Source organism: Thermobia domestica, chromosome 1, assembly GCF_964235325.1.
Source record: "Thermobia domestica chromosome 1, izTheDome1.hap1.1, whole genome shotgun sequence".
NCBI classification, from domain to species: domain Eukaryota; kingdom Metazoa; phylum Arthropoda; class Insecta; order Zygentoma; family Lepismatidae; genus Thermobia; species Thermobia domestica.
Window position 1 is genome coordinate 154,847,158 of NC_137454.1, and position 17,827 is coordinate 154,864,984.

The 17,827-nt window shown below is 35.4% G+C and overlaps 1 protein-coding gene across 5 annotated transcripts in view; it reads left to right on the top strand.

The window, feature by feature from the left end:
• The window catches only part of LOC145690190 (uncharacterized), a 313,493-nt gene that overhangs the window by 274,906 nt on the left and 20,760 nt on the right, over window positions 1-17,827 (top strand). For 4 of the 5 annotated variants that reach the window (XM_081764836.1, XM_081764845.1, XM_081764854.1 and 1 more), the window contains one exon: window positions 7,480-8,081. In XM_081764836.1, coding sequence (XP_081620962.1) covers window positions 7,480-8,081 — 602 coding nt within the window. Of the gene's footprint in view, window positions 1-6,502; window positions 6,640-7,479; window positions 8,082-17,827 lie in introns of those variants that run through there. The other variant, XM_081764864.1, reaches the window with a different exon arrangement.

The window sequence follows — 17,827 nt, forward strand, 5'->3', positions numbered from 1 at the left end:
CCTAGCATTTTAATATATAGACTAGCTGAATCTGCGCTCTGTACACAGCGCATCATTCACATATGAGGATAAATCTCCTTGTCATTCCTCACAAAATCTGTACATATCCCTTTGCAGACACAAGTGAAGTTGCAGGATTTGAGCCTACTTCCGGTTTTAGTTTTTAATTCATGTACGACAAATATTTATTTTCTTGTTGCATGCAGTATGTAATAAGCAAATACATTACACAAACAATTAATTATAACGTCAGGGACATACGGTGCTTATTAAGCAAACATTCCAAACAATAAAGATTAATCTTAGACTGGAAAAATGAATATCCTTTATTTTTCATTATCATTTAGCCATGAAACAAACGCCTGGGAGATATACAACTCCTATATACAATCATGTCGTGTTGGAATGAAAACTCCTAGGATATACTACTTTTGTGTTTTTTTTTAATTCAACACATCCAATGTACCCGTAAAAGTGTAATAAAGAAATAACGACCATGTTTTATAAATATTCCATTATAACTAGACAATCTACGCAAAATTTGCAATCGATCAGTGAAAACGTCATCTTTCTAGAGCCTGTAGTTCCCGAGATCACATTGTCGAGAAGATTGGCCACACACATATAAACGTCTACAAACATATAATATAAAAGAACTCCGAAGATGGCAGCACAATTCATTTGCATTGATTTTGGAGAAGACATTAAAATACAAAGGTTTTGAATAATAATTTTAAAGAATAAACTTTATAAAAAAGATCTATTTAAATGACTTATTTAAAGTACACATACTTTAAAATATTATTTGTCTTTGTTGAACGTGAAATCACAAATAACAGTAAATCAAAAGTTTGAAATCATAAGTTAGAAGTTGGAGCTAAAGCGCTTATATTGATATTGTAGCATTTTAATATACAGACTAGCTGAACCTGCGTTCTCTACACAACGCATCATTCACATATGAACATGAATTTCCTTGTCATTCCTCATAGCATTTGTACATGTCCCTTTACAGACACAAGTAAAAGACGTCTTGATAAAAATCGGGAAGGCGTGCCATAAAGGATAGATTTCTTCAATATCTTGCACCGTTTGCAACATTTGAACCTACTTCCGGTTGGAGTTCCTAATTCATGTATGATCAGAGTTTTCTTTTTTTCTTTCATGCAGTATGTAATAAGCAAATAAATTACATACACAATTAATTATAATATCAGTGATGGGCAAAACATTCCGAACAATAAAGATTCATCTTAGCCTGGAGAAATGGTTATCCTTCGTTTTTCATTATCACTTGGCCATGAAATAAACGCTTGAGAGATGTACAACCTGTGCATACAACTATGTTGTGTTGGAATGTATAACTCAGAATATGATGCTTTACTTTTTTAAAATTTCAACACTTCCAATGTACCCTTAAAAAAATATAATAGGCCTAAAGAAATAACCCACGTTTTTTAAATATTCAATCAGAACTGGACAATCTACACAAAATTTGGAATCAATCAGTGAAAACGGTACGTTTCTAGCACTTGTGTTTTCCGAGATCTCATGTCGAAAGGATTGGAGACAAACAAATAAACCTTGCATTTTAATATATTGATGCTTAAATTTGTTAGGCGCTCAAAACCTCAGATCTATTGAAGTAGACATTTTAATATGAATTTGATACTTCTTTTTAAGTATCAAGGATACAGTGAGTGATAAGTGCTCAGCTCGGTGCCAGAGATCTCTGGTTCGATCGACAGTATTGTGTCCACGGTTTCTTTCAGGTTCTCCCGCTTCCTTCCACATTCTCATTCTACCAGTTCCTTTCATAATCCGTCTCCTTCAATTTCATTTTCCAATATCTGCTTTCATTAATCTTTCTTCTTCAGCCTGTAGGATGTAAATGTAGAACTAAAACTGAAAGGTTTAATTCTTTTTTTTTTAATTTTTTGAGAATCATGGTCAGGTTGAATAACGTTACAAGATCATGATAAATATATAAGAGTGTCACAATTTCAAAACATGTTGAAGTCATAAAGTGAAATCAAAATTGGTTATTGTGGCTTCGTGATATGGAGTGCATCAAGCTCTTTTCTCATTCTCGTGGCAATCAGTCTGGAATGCTTTTCTTTACCCGATAACAGAAAGATTAATGAAAAAAAAAATTTAAAGGATGTATACAACCCTCTGACATGTAGCGTAGGAAATTAGCTCATGCGAATTTACTGGAGATAAACTTCCTCTAATAAAGTTTTCTAGTTCAGAAAGTCTGAAGGTCATGCCAGAAAACGGATTCCGAAGAGATGAATAAAGCATTGGCAGGGGTGTATAGCTTCCAAAAGGAAAAACATTGAAGGTTACCACAGTGATATTCAGCAGTGGTATGTGTAACATTTTCACCGCCATGAATTGGTGAATATCATTATTAACGCGCCTCATCATCCACCCCTTAAAATTTCAATTAAAAATACATAGATGACGAGAGGATTTTAATATTCAGGATATTCCTGCTTTAGGTCTAATGAAAATAATGTTTCAATAGTACATGAGTAGGGAAAACAAAAGCAATTTAGAAGTAGATGCAGAATTGTTTTGATACAATATATCACATTCTAATGGTTCCCTTAATTACTTGTGGATTTGGTTTAAAGAATATTAATCTTATAAGGAATGCAGAAATAGTTCGTTGAATAAGATTATATATATATATATATATATATATATATATATATATATATATATATATATATATATATATATATATATATATATATATATAAGCGGATCCAGGATATGATTAAGGGAAGATCTAAACCAGAGTTTGCCGCTTTATCGAGTGTAAAACAGGATTGAAGTCCATTTTATCCAGTGTATACCTGAGCGTCAAGGGGGAACTATAGCCTCCCCTTGGATCCGCTCCTATATATATATATATATATATATATATATATATATGAAAAAATCTCCGGGGCATTTGCCTTCCTGTCTTCCTTAAATGACGCCCTTGTTCTAAAGTTCTAGTAACACTTCGGATAGAAATTCAAAGTAACTTTCTTTTTTTTTTTTTTTTTTTTTTTTTTTTTTTTTGTCGCTCGCGAGAGACTAAAACATTTAGAGATTACTTGCTAAATTTCGTATAAAACATCTTTACCGGAACTTATAAATGTTAATATATGCTTCTTTTATATTTAAATGTTAAACTTTCTAAGATTATGTTTAATTTTTTTTTCCTGGTCTGCAGGGAGTCATGCCGATAATTTATGTTGGATAGTGGTTCGGTTGTTTTTCAAAAGTCAATTCGCACAATACTTGGCTTTGGCGAAACTAAATACGGAAACTATTGTTTCTGGAAAACAATTGAAGTTGGATAGAAGGCAGATAATAATTGAAACTGAGAAGAAAGCTCATTTCAAGTGTGTTAACCAGTGTATAGTGTTTGTGTTGTTATAGTAGGTCTAATGTTCATTGTAGATTCAGTGAAGAAGTTGATGAACGTAAGGAATGATAAGCATACGGCAGACATCTGGATTGGGAAGAGGAAATGAATACCTGTAATAGTCTCATTTCAGTTTTTTTTCTTTCTTGAAGTGTTAGATCCGTTGAAGATTAATGTTCAGTAGATTTTGTCTAATGTCAAAATATTAGAAGGGACATCTGACTGTCCATCCAAAGGCGGACTGTAGAGTTTGGAATCGTCCTTTATTATTCAGGGCTTCATTGTAGTAGTAAGTTTTTATAAAAAGAAAATCTTTTATCAGTGTTGAACAGGACGTCAAAAACCCTGTATTTCATTCTTTTCCGCAAATTGTTTGTATTATTTTATAATTTATTTCTTAAAATGTTACTAATACTATCAAGCAATCAGTGTGGTGTATATAGTATAAAATATTATAACAGTGTGGACTAAGGAGCAACTGCAACTGCAAATTTGTGAATAAAAGGAAGCCGTATCATGCCCAAATTATATATCTAAAATAGGTGGCTCAGTGGTAGAACACTTATTTCTGGTGCGTAGGAGTCCATAGTTCGATCCTTGGCAAAGTAACTTTTTGGCGGAAAACGTTGTGTCCGTGGACTACATTCTCATTGCACTAAGTCTTCCATCATCATTCACTTGCCTTAATCCTCCGTCTTCTTAGCCTAAAGGCATAATCGTGGGACGTTAAACTAAAATATTTCGTTTCATTTTACAGTCATTATTATTCATTAAACCATATTGCTAAATATTTTGATTGATTTATTGGCTTAAGTTTTAGTCCCTTTTCAGAAACGAGACTATATGAGACAGGACATACTGCTTGAAATGCAATCCCAGCCACCACTCGAACTAATATTCGGGACAGGTACTCCCAACGGAAATCAAATTCGGGACCACACGTACAAACAGCATGCGCGTGCGCGTTACCTGTTTAATTGAGAACAGAAGTTTACTGTGTACGGCACTAGCGAAATATGGATCGATTCGAGTCAGATCTTATGCATAATTGATTTCTCTTATGTGATATTGAAAAACTTGTCTTACTTAGGGTGGGGGTAACTTGTCTTTCTTAGGGTGGGGGGAACGTTTCACGTGGGGTTCCATTCCTGAAGTCAATCGTCTTGACAGGGATTTACTTTTTTTTTTCTAAATTAAGTCCGACTATGCATATCTATACTTAATGCTTTAAGAATATGAGCCTATTATTATTGACTAGCATCAAATACCCGCTTCACTGGGTTAAATTATGAAAAAAATAGTTATGTTTCGTTAGTCAGTCACTTTTTACTATTACTAAAGCGCTCCTTGATATTGGTTATTTTCGATGATTTCTATATATATCCCCTTTTCTCCCCATGTTGCGGGCCACGGCATCAGAAGTGTCATTGTTCATCTCAGCGACCCCGAAAATTATGAATTCGACACTCATATTGACCATTTTGATTATATATATATACCTCCCACAATTTTTACGGGGCTGAATTTGGATTTAAACGGCATCAGAAATGTCACTGTTCATCTCAGCGACCTCAAGAACTATAGATTCGACACTAAACGGCGTGGCAAACATCTTGGCATTTGAAGCTGCTAGCAAATGAGAGGCCAGCGGTAGTGCCACGTTTAGTTTGCTCACATCCACGTCTATCCCCTGTCTCCTGATCGCGCTGTAGTTTGTCTGCTTATCCATTCCCACACCCCTTTACCACTTGGCAACGTCACGCCAGAGCTGGCGTTTTATTCGTTTAGTTGAAATGCCAAGATGTTTGTCACAGGCCTTAATATCGGTCATTTTCGATCATTTGTAAATGTCTTTCCCCTCCTTTAAGTTACATCGTCAAAGTTATATGACAAAAATTATCTCATGTTCGAACTTCATCTACCAGGGGTGCCCACAAGGGGGGGCTATGACGCAAACTGCGTCATTGAAATATTTGGGGGGGTTGAAAATCTATATAAATATGTTTGAGGAGGTGTAAAAATTAATCGAAAAGATTTTTTTTCGTGGACGAACACTTACGGATAGACAATTGAGGGGGGGTGCGTCATGGACATGAGGGGGGTGGGCACCACTGCATATATATATATATATATATATATATATATATATATATATATATATATATATATATATATATATATATATTGTCGTGGTGCTTTCTGCGATGTGGTTCCGTCATTTTGGCGGAAAGATCGTCGCCAGGAAACAATGTTGTACATTACTCTCACGTGGGACGTTGATCCACACACGTTGTTCGTCTTTCCGATGATTTTTTCTACATGAGTAGACCATGGCCTAGCTTAGGATTTTATCACATTATCAGCGTAAGAGAGAAGGAACCGATAGTCGATGTAAAAATAATCGAAAGGCTTTTATCACATTATTGGTATGGGGGGTGAGAACGGGAAGGAGTGGGAAGGGAGTGATATGTAAAAATAATCCATAGGTTTTTATCACATTATCGGCATGGAGTGAGAAGGGGAAGGGATTGGTGTTGAAAGGGAATGATATGTAAAAATAATCGATATTAGTGTCTAATCCATAGTTTTCGGGGTTGCTGAGATAAATAGTGAGACTCCCGATGTCGTTTAACTTCAATTTCTGTCCCCCATCGGTATGGGGGGTTAGGAGTGAGGGTTTAAGTTGAATGGGGTGACAATACGGAATTTTTTTATCATTAGATTTTCATTGAAACACGTATCATAAAGGAGGAAGTGATTCAAATACTATTCCATAAACCTATTCTTCCCGTAAAAGAAGAAAGAATATTCAGTAGTTCCATGTATAAAAATGTTTATCACAATTTGTATTATAAAATTTAATGAGAAAAGCAAAAATAAATATTTTTCAAGTCAATAAACATTGTAAGTACTATACTTTATTTTACATATTTACTTGAAATGTACTTAACTTCGCTGGGCTTGAGAGAAACACGTGTTTAGTTAATATCTCTCTACGAAAACTGGAGCCTTGAAATAATGTTAGAAGAGATTATAGTGATAAGGATGTTTGTCTGTCTGCATGCATGATCACTATCGGGCTCCTTTTCATGTTTGTGTCGTTCAGGTGTTCGAAAGATTTATTTGTAAGCAGAATGTGAACGTGTGTGCTATATTTAAAATGGATTTGTTCTTTTGGTGCTTATCGGAACTCTTAAACTTAGCGCGGACAAGAAGTAAGTAATTAGTTCTAATTGAGCTAAATTTTGTCATTAGTTCTGTTACAGATTTTTGTCTGTTTTTGTATTTTACTTGTACAGTATACAGTACAATTTCTATGTATGTAAAGCACAGTTTGTTCAAAGTACTTGCCACCATCTATTTTCAGTTCATTGTTGGTGTAGGATCTAGTAGCTACTGATAGTTTGTACAGATGCATTCTTGTATTTCTTTCCTTTCCGTTCGAGTGAATAGAACCCCTAAATCCGACCATACTCAAAACACGGCATTTATATGCATTAAGACAAGAAGACACACACACACACACACACACACACACACATATATATATATATATATATATATATATATATATATATATATATATATATATATATATATATATATATATATATATATAGATATAGATATAGATATAGATATAGATAGATAGATGGATATACATAACAAAAAATTCAGTACGGCACATCAAAATATAAACTAGATGAACTTCTTTAAAGACAGCTCATTTTAAAAACAAAAAGTAGGAAAAATAACAAAAATGTTGGTGTTGTCAACTTACAATTATTTATACAATAAGAAATAATTTTTTTTTTTTACTTGTAAAGCTATTCGTCAATTACTGTGTATAAAAATGAATTTGTTAAAGGTATTTAACATCTACTTTCCAGTGACGGTATGTTTTAATCATTGAAAACCCAGCGATGGTATGCCTTCACTGAAAAACTAGAGGCGGTATGGCATACCACCGCATACTGTCTCACTTCGACAACTGAAACCATTAGAACTTAATTTAATTAAGTGAGGCTAATTATTGTTTCCTTTAATCTTTACAGGCACAACTGATCTTCGCTCTCACAACGGAAGCTCTAATTACTCTCTGGACAGGAAGATGTCTCCGCCATCGAACAAATTTTGCTACGATAGTTTAGAAAGTGTGAAATCGCAGCCTGCCACGCACTTCAGTCATCAGGGTTCTGTTGTGGACGATTGTACAGACGAACCAAAATACGCGAAACCCGGACCACCTCGTTATGACACTCCTCAATCGTTTTTCTCCTCCAATATGTCCACCCTTCATAGACTTGGTGGCTCCCTTAGTTCTGTTTCACGTTTGATCCCCGCGCATCATAGTTCCATAAGCGGATCCAGTCTTCAGTTATCGAGTTCTCATCTAGATCTGCACCAAACACCGTCGCCGTCAGATTCTGGTGTGGCGGAACTTGAAGCCATTTTAAAAGAAAAGGACTCCGAAATTAATTACCTACGGGAGACAATGGAGCAAAATGAACAAGTGATATTTAAAGTGTATGAGGAAAAACAACGATCGTGGGAACGAGAAATTAGGAAAATAAAAGGCCTCTACGAAAATAGGATGAAGGCAAGTCAACAGAAATCCCTAAAAATGGAGCAGATGTTAATGATGCAAACATATCAGGTAAGGTAGTTCTTTAATTTGTATTATTGTAAAAATCAGTTGTTAGTAATGAGTAGTGCAGTCAGTGATGTGAGATGGAAAATTTTCCCCTATATTTTTCCGGAAGATTTTCCGTTTTAAACAAATATCAGTGATTAAGTATCAATTCCTCATTTACCATAAAATCGATTAAATTCGTGTATAGAAATGTTAAAAAGTGAAAGATCGTTTAAAGAATCTGAAAATTTTCACGCTTAGAAATTTTCCAGTACTATGTAGGAACAAGTGAAACAATTTTTCATGAATCGAAAAATTTTCTTCCGTCGTATGGAAAAATTGAAAACCTTTTTATGAATCGGAAAATTTTCATAATTTTGAAGCAAAAAACAACTTTTGTGAATCGGAAAGTTTTATTGCTTTGTAAAAACAAGTGAAAGGAATATTGATGGATAGGAATTTTTCATTACGATGTAGAAACACGTCGAAAAACTTTTCATGAGCCGTACATTTTTGAGTATTATGTATAGTGATGTTAGGTGGAAAATTTTCTACTATATTTAACTGCACATTGAGCTATAGAATTGAATTTCTGTAGAGGAAAGTTAGACAGCAACAAATTGTAATTTTTTTAATTAGCTTTCGGGATCCGGAAAATTTTATAATATTTCGAGTTGGCAAGTAAAAATTTACATAGTGTTTCTCTCTCTCTCTCTCTCTCTCTCTCTCTGTGTGTGTGTGTGTGTGTGTAAAGTGCAAGGAACACAGATCGGGTTCGTAGAGCACAAATATCCCATCCCATTGTTTAAAATGTAACAAGAAAATTCCACTATTTCTTCACATATAGACCTGCCTATGTAATGAAATAACTACATATAAGTTCCTTATGAAGATTATTTTTGTAGAAATGCTTTGATCTAGTGTTTAACACTCGTAAATTAGAACTTCAGTATTGGAGTTTGTATAATCAATATCTTAGAGCAGATATTTTGTATGTAAAACTACCATTATTACGTATAAATGTATTAGAAATAATAACTATTAATTATTTTAATGGAAGAACAACTACACAAGTCAGCTTGCTTATTAGTTACATTTTACTTTCTCTTTTGAATAAATATATGAATATATATATATTTAAAAAGAAAATGTTCAATATTTCATGAGTTACTTAAACTGAAATTTTGGGTAATCAAAAATTTACAGTAGGTACTTTGTATTATCTCTACTTATTAATATAAGTTGCAAGTATATAAATCGAGAAAGTAGTAAAGCTATGACAAAACTTCGTCTTACGCGTATTAAACTAACGAGATATGATTTTGTGAGATCAAAGGTGAATTCTGAGGGAATAACATATTGAAGTTTTTGAAACATTTTTGCTGCAATGAAGAATCGTTAGATTTTCTCTTCATGAAAATTTTTTCTGATAATATATATCATCAATAAATATTACAGCTAAATAACGATGTAGGAATAAGTGGAGTATGTTTTGATGAATCGGAAAATTTTCATCACTGAGAGTGCAGTACACTATAATTTACTGAACTTGTTATTCGGATCGATATCGATTTAAAAAAAAAAGTTACATTAGAAAAAGAACTTAATAACCCTGTTCTCTATCTGGTCACTCACATTTACTTTATATTGAACTTACTTAGTGTTTCCTGTCTACAGGTGCTTTACTTTGTGCTTTATGTGTAATTGCAATTATCCAGATTTCTACGTATCCAGATTGCGTCCAGAACTCATTAATCCAGATAATTGAAGTTATACTTTCAGTTACTCAACAAAAGTGTGTACATATAATATTATGTTTGTTTCGAATATATATCTGACTTTGGGAGCCCAACATTGTAATTATTGGTATAGAGATTACAAATTACATAATTTTCTGGTACTCATCGGACCCTACTCAAATTTGTTCATTTGTTCCAAAGACTAAAGAGTAGCTATAGAGATAAGCAGAAATGCCCATTCACCTAGGTTCGTAATGCACACACCTTCCCCTTCCAAACAAGGCGTTACCGAACTTAATGATTTACACTTTCAGTCCACTCGTTTAATGATGCTGACAGACTCGTAATTGATTGATTGATTGATTTTGAGTTTTACGTCCCGTTCAGCAGCGAGGCTATATGAGACGTGGACCTACTGATTAACGTGGAATCCGAACCACATGAGCTCCCGCCGGGAACCGAACCTGGGTCTCCCGCGCCAAAGGCGCGTACGCTAACCGCTTAGCTACGGAGGAGCTCGACAGACTCGTAGGCAGCCCAAAAAATGTAGGGGGAGGTAGAAGTTTGGGGGGCCGATCCAATCATATTATAGTTCATTTACAAACCTACCGTGAGAATTTTAGGGGGCCAGTAAAAATTTAGGGGTGCGACCCCCCGTGGATACGGGCCTGGATGCTGACCAAAACATATATCAATATAAGTTTTTTTTATAAATCATACATTTTTTTAAGGTTTCCAACTAGTTTTCACTAGACTTCCTAAAATTTCAATGACGTACTTTCGGTCATAGTTTTTGCTTTATGTACTCCGATGGGGATATGTGTAGAAAACATATTCTCATCTCATAATATACTGGACATACATATTTAAGTTCATAGGGGATATTAATTTTTTCGTAGCGATTGGAAGACTATGGAAAACTGGAAAACTACGGTATGGAGGATATTACAGTTATAAATCCTGCTGTAATCATTTATTCATAACTCTTTATGTGCAAACTGCTAGATTAATAAATAATAATAATAATAATAATAATAATAATAATAATAATAATAATAATAATAATAATAATAATAATAATACTCGTAACATAAACCAAGCTTTTACATAAGAGGAGTGGTTTTGATTACGCGGAGTCATGTAAATATGTCTCAATGATAGGGGACATGCAAAGTTCGTTTTACACGCATTTGCTCTTGGTATCTGGTGCAGCGTATTGGATTTACATAAAGACAGACAGACAGAACAGATTACAGAAAATATTACACGAAACTAAAATCTAAGAAACGTTTTTAGAAAAAAAAAAACACTATATCCTTTTATCACAAGCAACCAACAATCTTTTGGCATGTACAGGTTGCATAGAAGCTAGGAAATATGAATTCTAAACTATACAGTAGGTCAGTGGTTCTCAACCTAATTCCTATCACAACACCCATTTTATCACATTCTCTTGCCAGCAACCCTTTATAATTTCTGATTTGTAATAAGCTTGTGTGAGATTTTTAATATACCTATTGCGGAGATTTTTACGATATCTATCTATTTCTATAATAGTAAAATCCATTTCTTATATATATAGAGGGCACAGTAACTTCCCTAAAAGCGAATGGATTAAAACGAAATTTGATGAGTTCATTCATATTACAAATATCGAATCCGATCCGCCATACTGTTTCAAAGTGGAGGCTACTTGAATATTTTAAAACTTCATAGCTCAACTTCATTCATAGAACTTCATATACATACAGTGAGCAAAAAAAGTATTCGTCTCAAAGCGCACACAATATAAATCGTCTCATATATTAAAGGAAAGAAAACTCTATCGCATAATAATATGCTCATAGGTTTGTCTATATTTCCCAGCATAAAATATAGGAAGAAACAAGTGAAACTTTGTCTTTCGTTTTCTACAGGTTACAATAAAGAGGAGAGACGTCACATTTATTGCAAAAAAAGTATTCGTCTTCTATCTATACCAGAAGCAACACACTCTTCGTAACGCGTGTCTTTGGGTATTATAGCTGCAAACGCTTGTGTCAATTGGTGAACTGTAGTCAAAGAGTGTATGTGTGCTGCTATTGGAGTCAACAACAAACAGAAAGGAACCAGGTGAAGACGAAATGGGCCGGAAATCAAAATAAACAAGTGAAGAGGAAAGACGAATGATGATACGATTGTTTGGTAAGAGTAAGTCGTTTAGTGAGACCAGTGTTAGACCCCTATGATTGGTCGGCCTATTACCAGCATTGAAGGCCTCATATATAAGTTTAAAAAGACAAAAACATACAAGAATCTGTCGTGATCTGGGCGTCCATCACAACTAACGCAGCAAAATAGACGTCTCATCGCATGTAAAGTTAAGGAGAATTCGAAGTGAGTGCACCACTCATAGCTGCGGAGCTCGAACAAGAGTCTCCAAAGAAAGTGTCAGTCCAAACCGTGAGAAACGTCCTCCATGAAGCTGGATATGGAGCCCAAACAGGCCACAGAAATCCATATATCAGAAAAAAAAAAAAAAAAAAAAACAGAAAGAAGGGCCAGGAGTATACAATGTCACACAGGAACGAGATATTCGACTTCTAGATTTTTTTCACTGATGAAGGCACATTTCATTTGTTTCAATCAGATGGACGAGTTCTGGTATAAAGGAAGAAAAACTGTGAACTTGAGGAAAATAATTTTACAGCTACAGTAAAGTATAGGGGGGGGGGGGTGGTGTGTGCATGAGTGCGTACGGCGTTGGAAAGTTGTTTCATTGTAAGAATAATGGATCACACAGCATACATCAACATCCTGAAGACACATCTTCTCACGAGCGTTGAGCAAATGGGCCTAGCAGGTGATTACATATTCATCCAAGATAACTACCCGAAACACACTGCGCTCAATACGAAGCTGTGGCTCTTATACAATACCTCGAAGTGGATGGAAACCCTTCCAAAATCACCGGATATAAATCTAATTGAGCATCTATGGCACTCTCTGGAAACAAACATACGAAAACACAATATTTCAAATAAGACTGATTTTTAAAGCGCACTGTTGACAAAATGGAGGAAAATTACCAGTGTAACAACAGAAAATCTAGTTATGTCAATGCCAAGGAGGTTGCAGGAGGTCATGCGGCGAAAAGGAGAACCAACAAAGTATTAAAAGTTGGGGCACAATAACCGAAGCTATTGCAGATGAATAGTATTTCTTAGTAGACGAATACTTTTTTGGCGTGAAATATGTTTAGTTCATTTTATTTGTACTTTTTCGTATGCTTTGAATATGAAATAACTTCATTTCTATGTTTGGTATATATAAAGGTAGTGTAATGAAATATCTGTGTTTCGTTCTTCCTTTTACTATTGAGTTGAATGCAAATTATATGCGTACAAACATTTCAGTTCTGGCCGGACGAATACTTATTTTGCTCATTGTATCTCATTACAGTAGATTTCAATTTTAATTGTACTTCAATTGCAATTTTTGTTGCATTTGTATTTTTCTGGTATTTCAATATGAAGTTCTCATTAGTTTCATATCGTACCTCTTTCATTTAAATTGATTTTTAAACAATTTTGCACCTGTTGAAAATGTTTAGTAGATCTTTTTTTGTTGTTGTTTTTAACAGTATGTATAAAAGTAAAAATATGCCTGTCAGAAGAATATTCAAAATAATATTTAAAAATATTTTCCGGTATTAGATTCTAATTTATCTTTTCGTGACCCCCAGGTTGAGAAACGTGCAGTAGGTTAAAGTCACCGTTATCTGTGAAGATGCTAACGGATTGACTCTATTAACGAGCTCGGCCGGAGTAATCGCTATAGCTATCTATTGCGAAAACAAAGTAAAAAATTCCCTTTTCTCAATAGTTATCATGTGTAGTAACGGAGGGACGCACTCAGAAATCTTATGAGTCCCAATGCACGATCCTAATAAAGCCGTTCACAGATTCGATGTGTTGATAGTTTGATATAACGTATCATTATGTATAATGTATATACAGTACACTCACGATTATCCGGTCTAGTTCCGGAAAAGAAAAGAAAGAAAAAGAAAAAAACTCCATAGTAAATCGAGGAATAATTTCTAGTTCCCGGCGCGGCGTAAGCGTGCGCGAGATTGGTGTATGTGTGCGTGTGTGTGTGTCTGTGTTTATACAGTCTGGTTACAATTAAAGTGTTGCTATTCACGGCGGTCTAGCGCGGGCTGTAATCAACGTATTACATTGAAATTTGATAAATATACTAATGAGATCATGCGGAAGCGAGTGACGCTGGAGAGAATAAAATATTAGTTCTCCTTTCCACCACCAAGGGAAAATGTGACGCTGTACAGATAATACGCACAAGGAAATGGTCCTGAATGTATGGATAAGACGATTATCTAGGTCGAAGAGGTCAAACATGTGAAATAAATGTAATGCAAACAGGATGAAGAACAAGTGATTGTAACACATGGTGCAAAGGGAACAACATGAGGATAACAAAATATGAAACTTTATTTCCATTTATTGGTAACAAAAGGGGCAATGGGAATATCTTTATTAACATTTGCGGTTACAGTGACCAATTTATATAATATGTTCTATATGGTCACCAGACACATCGACGACATGTTGCATCCGCAAAAGGCGTGCGCAACAGTTGCTTGCAGCAGTTCTGGCAGAATTGTTGCAACATGTCGCATTATGCTGTCCTTAAGATCCACCAGCGACTAGACATTTCCCTGGCAGACCCGAATTTTCAGATATTCCCACAGCCAGAAGACATGCAGATTTAGATCGGGGTATCTTGCTGGCCACGCATCTGGAAAACCTTGGGAGATGATGCAATCAGCAGTGAAGATTTCACGAAACAGATCTTTCACGTGGCGACCGATGTGCAGTGTTGCTCCGTATTGCATGAAAACAATCGTCTCAAAAGTTTCGTGCCTGTAACGCATGAATCACATGCCACATTAAAAGGTCCATTTAACGTGCTAATGTCACTGTACAGGTGACAACTCCTTGGGGGTGTCATCTCCCCAAAGAAAAACGGGCCAATAATGAACGTTCCTGTGAATTCACACCACACAGTTACGTACGCAAAGTGTAATGGATGTTCCTGCACAACATGCGGATTGTTCGAGCCGCATACCCGACAGTTTTGCGTGTCACTGCCGTTTCTAGTGTAAAGTGCACCTCATCAGTTCACTGGATAATCCACGGCCACATGTCATCCATGAGATGGCCAATTTCCGTAACATCGCCTGAGCACTGGTAGCGGAATATGGAGCACGTGCTGTGAGATCCAAAACAGCCACAGCAACCTAGTCAACAACCTCCGTTGGAATGGGTCGTCTTCCTCTTCCTGGAGACACACGCAACTCACCCGTTGTTTCAAATTTCAGTACCATCTTCTTTAAGCCATTTCTTGATAGTGATCCTCTTTTTATTCCTTTCAGACGCCAATATTACCTCAATATTGCACTGTAATTACTCCCGTTCTGACAGACCAATTTTACTAAGATTACACGGTCTCTCTTATCAGTAGTCATGCTGCTCTGCACGCGATCGTGTATGAAGTGTGAGCTTGCGTGTTACGGCTTGTGCAGTGCCACATTTTCCCCTGGTGGCGGAAAGTGAAACTAATATTTTTTTTTCAGCGTAACTCGCTACCTTTTGGTCTCATTAGCATATTTACCAAAGTTCAATGTAATATGTTGATTACAGCCCGCGCTGGACCTCCATGAATAGCGGCACTTTATATGTAATCACCTTATAGGTGGTACTTTGTTTCTCGATATTCGGAACTTTATTTTTGGGCTGTGTGAACCAAATTTGGTGAATAGGTAGCTCATGGTCTATGGAATAAAGATCGCAATATTTGGTGACCGGGCTCGGCCAGGGATATGCCTCGGCTCAGCTTCCTTTTATGTGGTACTTTATTTTTTGGTAACTACTGACAAGGGTAGCGACAAACCTGGAAAACCGAGAAAAGTCAGTGAACTTGAGAAGACTGGAAATTATGCTAAGAATCAGGGAATTTAGATTTGGAAAAAATATTTAAAAAAATAAAAAAAAAATGACATGAAATTGTTTAGACGATTTCAGATGTGGTTCAGTGCTTGTGTTTTAAATAGACAACTTCAGACTTAAAAACTTATCTGTGTTTTCAACTAACGACCTGCAACGAATTTATGATCTGTAATTTTGCACGTCTTTTACTTTCGCTTATGCAGTGGGATATCATATTCGTAAATCATCCACAAAATGCAGTTGTATCATCGATCCAATGACGTATGGATAATTCCAAGCTTCTTTCTTTCTCGTTCGCACTAGTTTCGATTTTAGCGGAGTTTCCTGCCCTGCATTTAATAAGGGTAGCTTATCATACAAATGAAAGAGTTTTGGAATACGATAACTTGAACTTATATATTTTCGTTATTGGTCGCGATTTTTTTAATGTGCATAGTTCCGAATGTGATCTCTAATGTAGACTCATATACAAATAAAATAAGAAGGTTGTAATATTTCGTAAATAATAATGTACTGTTTTCAACATACAAATTAATTTATGGAATTAGAAATTATACTTTTGGACTTTCGGCACTGGCCATTTTAGTCCGTCACGCATGAGGGATGACGTCTCTCAGCGAGCACACGGCTCGGGAAAACTGTGAAGGCTGAGAGGAATGGCCAAGGAAGGAAGCGGCCTAGGACCTTTATGTTAGATGCCATCCCAGAATTTGCCTAGTGTGCATGAGGAAAACGCAGAAGGAACCTCACTCAAGATGGCTGGCCTGAAAAGGCATTTACACGTTTCCGATCGAGTGCCCCTACCGGGAATCGAAATTAATTTTCGACTCTTTCTAAAAAGCTATGTCTAATCTTTACAAGCGCTTAAGCACAAACCGTGTCGCCGACGACTCTGCTTGAAAGTACACAGCTCTTACCGTGCTGTGACGCCCGTGTGGAAGTACACTTCTGCTATTAAACATTTGTACACTATTTGCGAATTAGTAGTAGGATCGTTCAGAGTGACGCATGTGTCGCTGCTGTCAATCTATAGCAAATGAAATATTATTTATCAGATTTTTATAATCATTATTATTTATTATCCAGTGAGTTGAAAGAGAATAACGATATTAAAGTGGTATTAAACATTATCCATTTACAAATAATTAGCCATAATTAAATTAGAATCATTTTTTACGTTTCACATGTATGCTCTGTAGGGTCAGATGAGTAATGAAAATAAATTATTATATAAAAAAAATGGCGAAATGAGAATGAGGGAGGAAGTGAAAGAAATTAGAAAATCCACGGATATAAGTTACCCACCACAAACTCACATGACCTAGAATCGAATTAAGAACCTTTCACACCGGAGACAAGCGTTCTACCGTTTTTTTTTTTTTAATATCTCAATCTTATTCGTCGTTTTCCACAGTTGAGGACTACCGTACTTGACAGGAACACAAACAGAAACATCGAGGAAGTTAAAAATCCGCTCATGCTTCTACAGAGTGACTCGAGCCCCAATGGATTTCGTCTAGCGATCGTCAACATAATTCCTTGGACAGCTTTGTATTTTAATTTGAGTTAATTGATTTAATATAATTTACGCCTGCAAATATATTTTACGTCTTCCACATCGATAACAGCCTGCTGTGGACAGTGCGGAGATTATTTTGAAGATTTGTCATAATAAGACGAGTTTTTATAACATGTGCATTAATACATTTGTATGTCACAGGATTGGTTGGGTTTTCTTTTGTGATTCCTACCAACAAAATATTCTATCATTCCTTCCATTATGGATATTTTCAGCACTTCTTAAATACATCCCTCGATTGACGAAATATTACTGAGTTTCCATGACTTACTTCCCAACCCTTTTATATATATATATATATATATATATATATATATATATATATATATATATATATATATATATATATATATATATATATATATATATGAGAGAGAGAGAGAGAGAGACTTAAAGTCCTTGGGGATAGTCATCAATAACATTTCGTCACTCTCCCTTGGG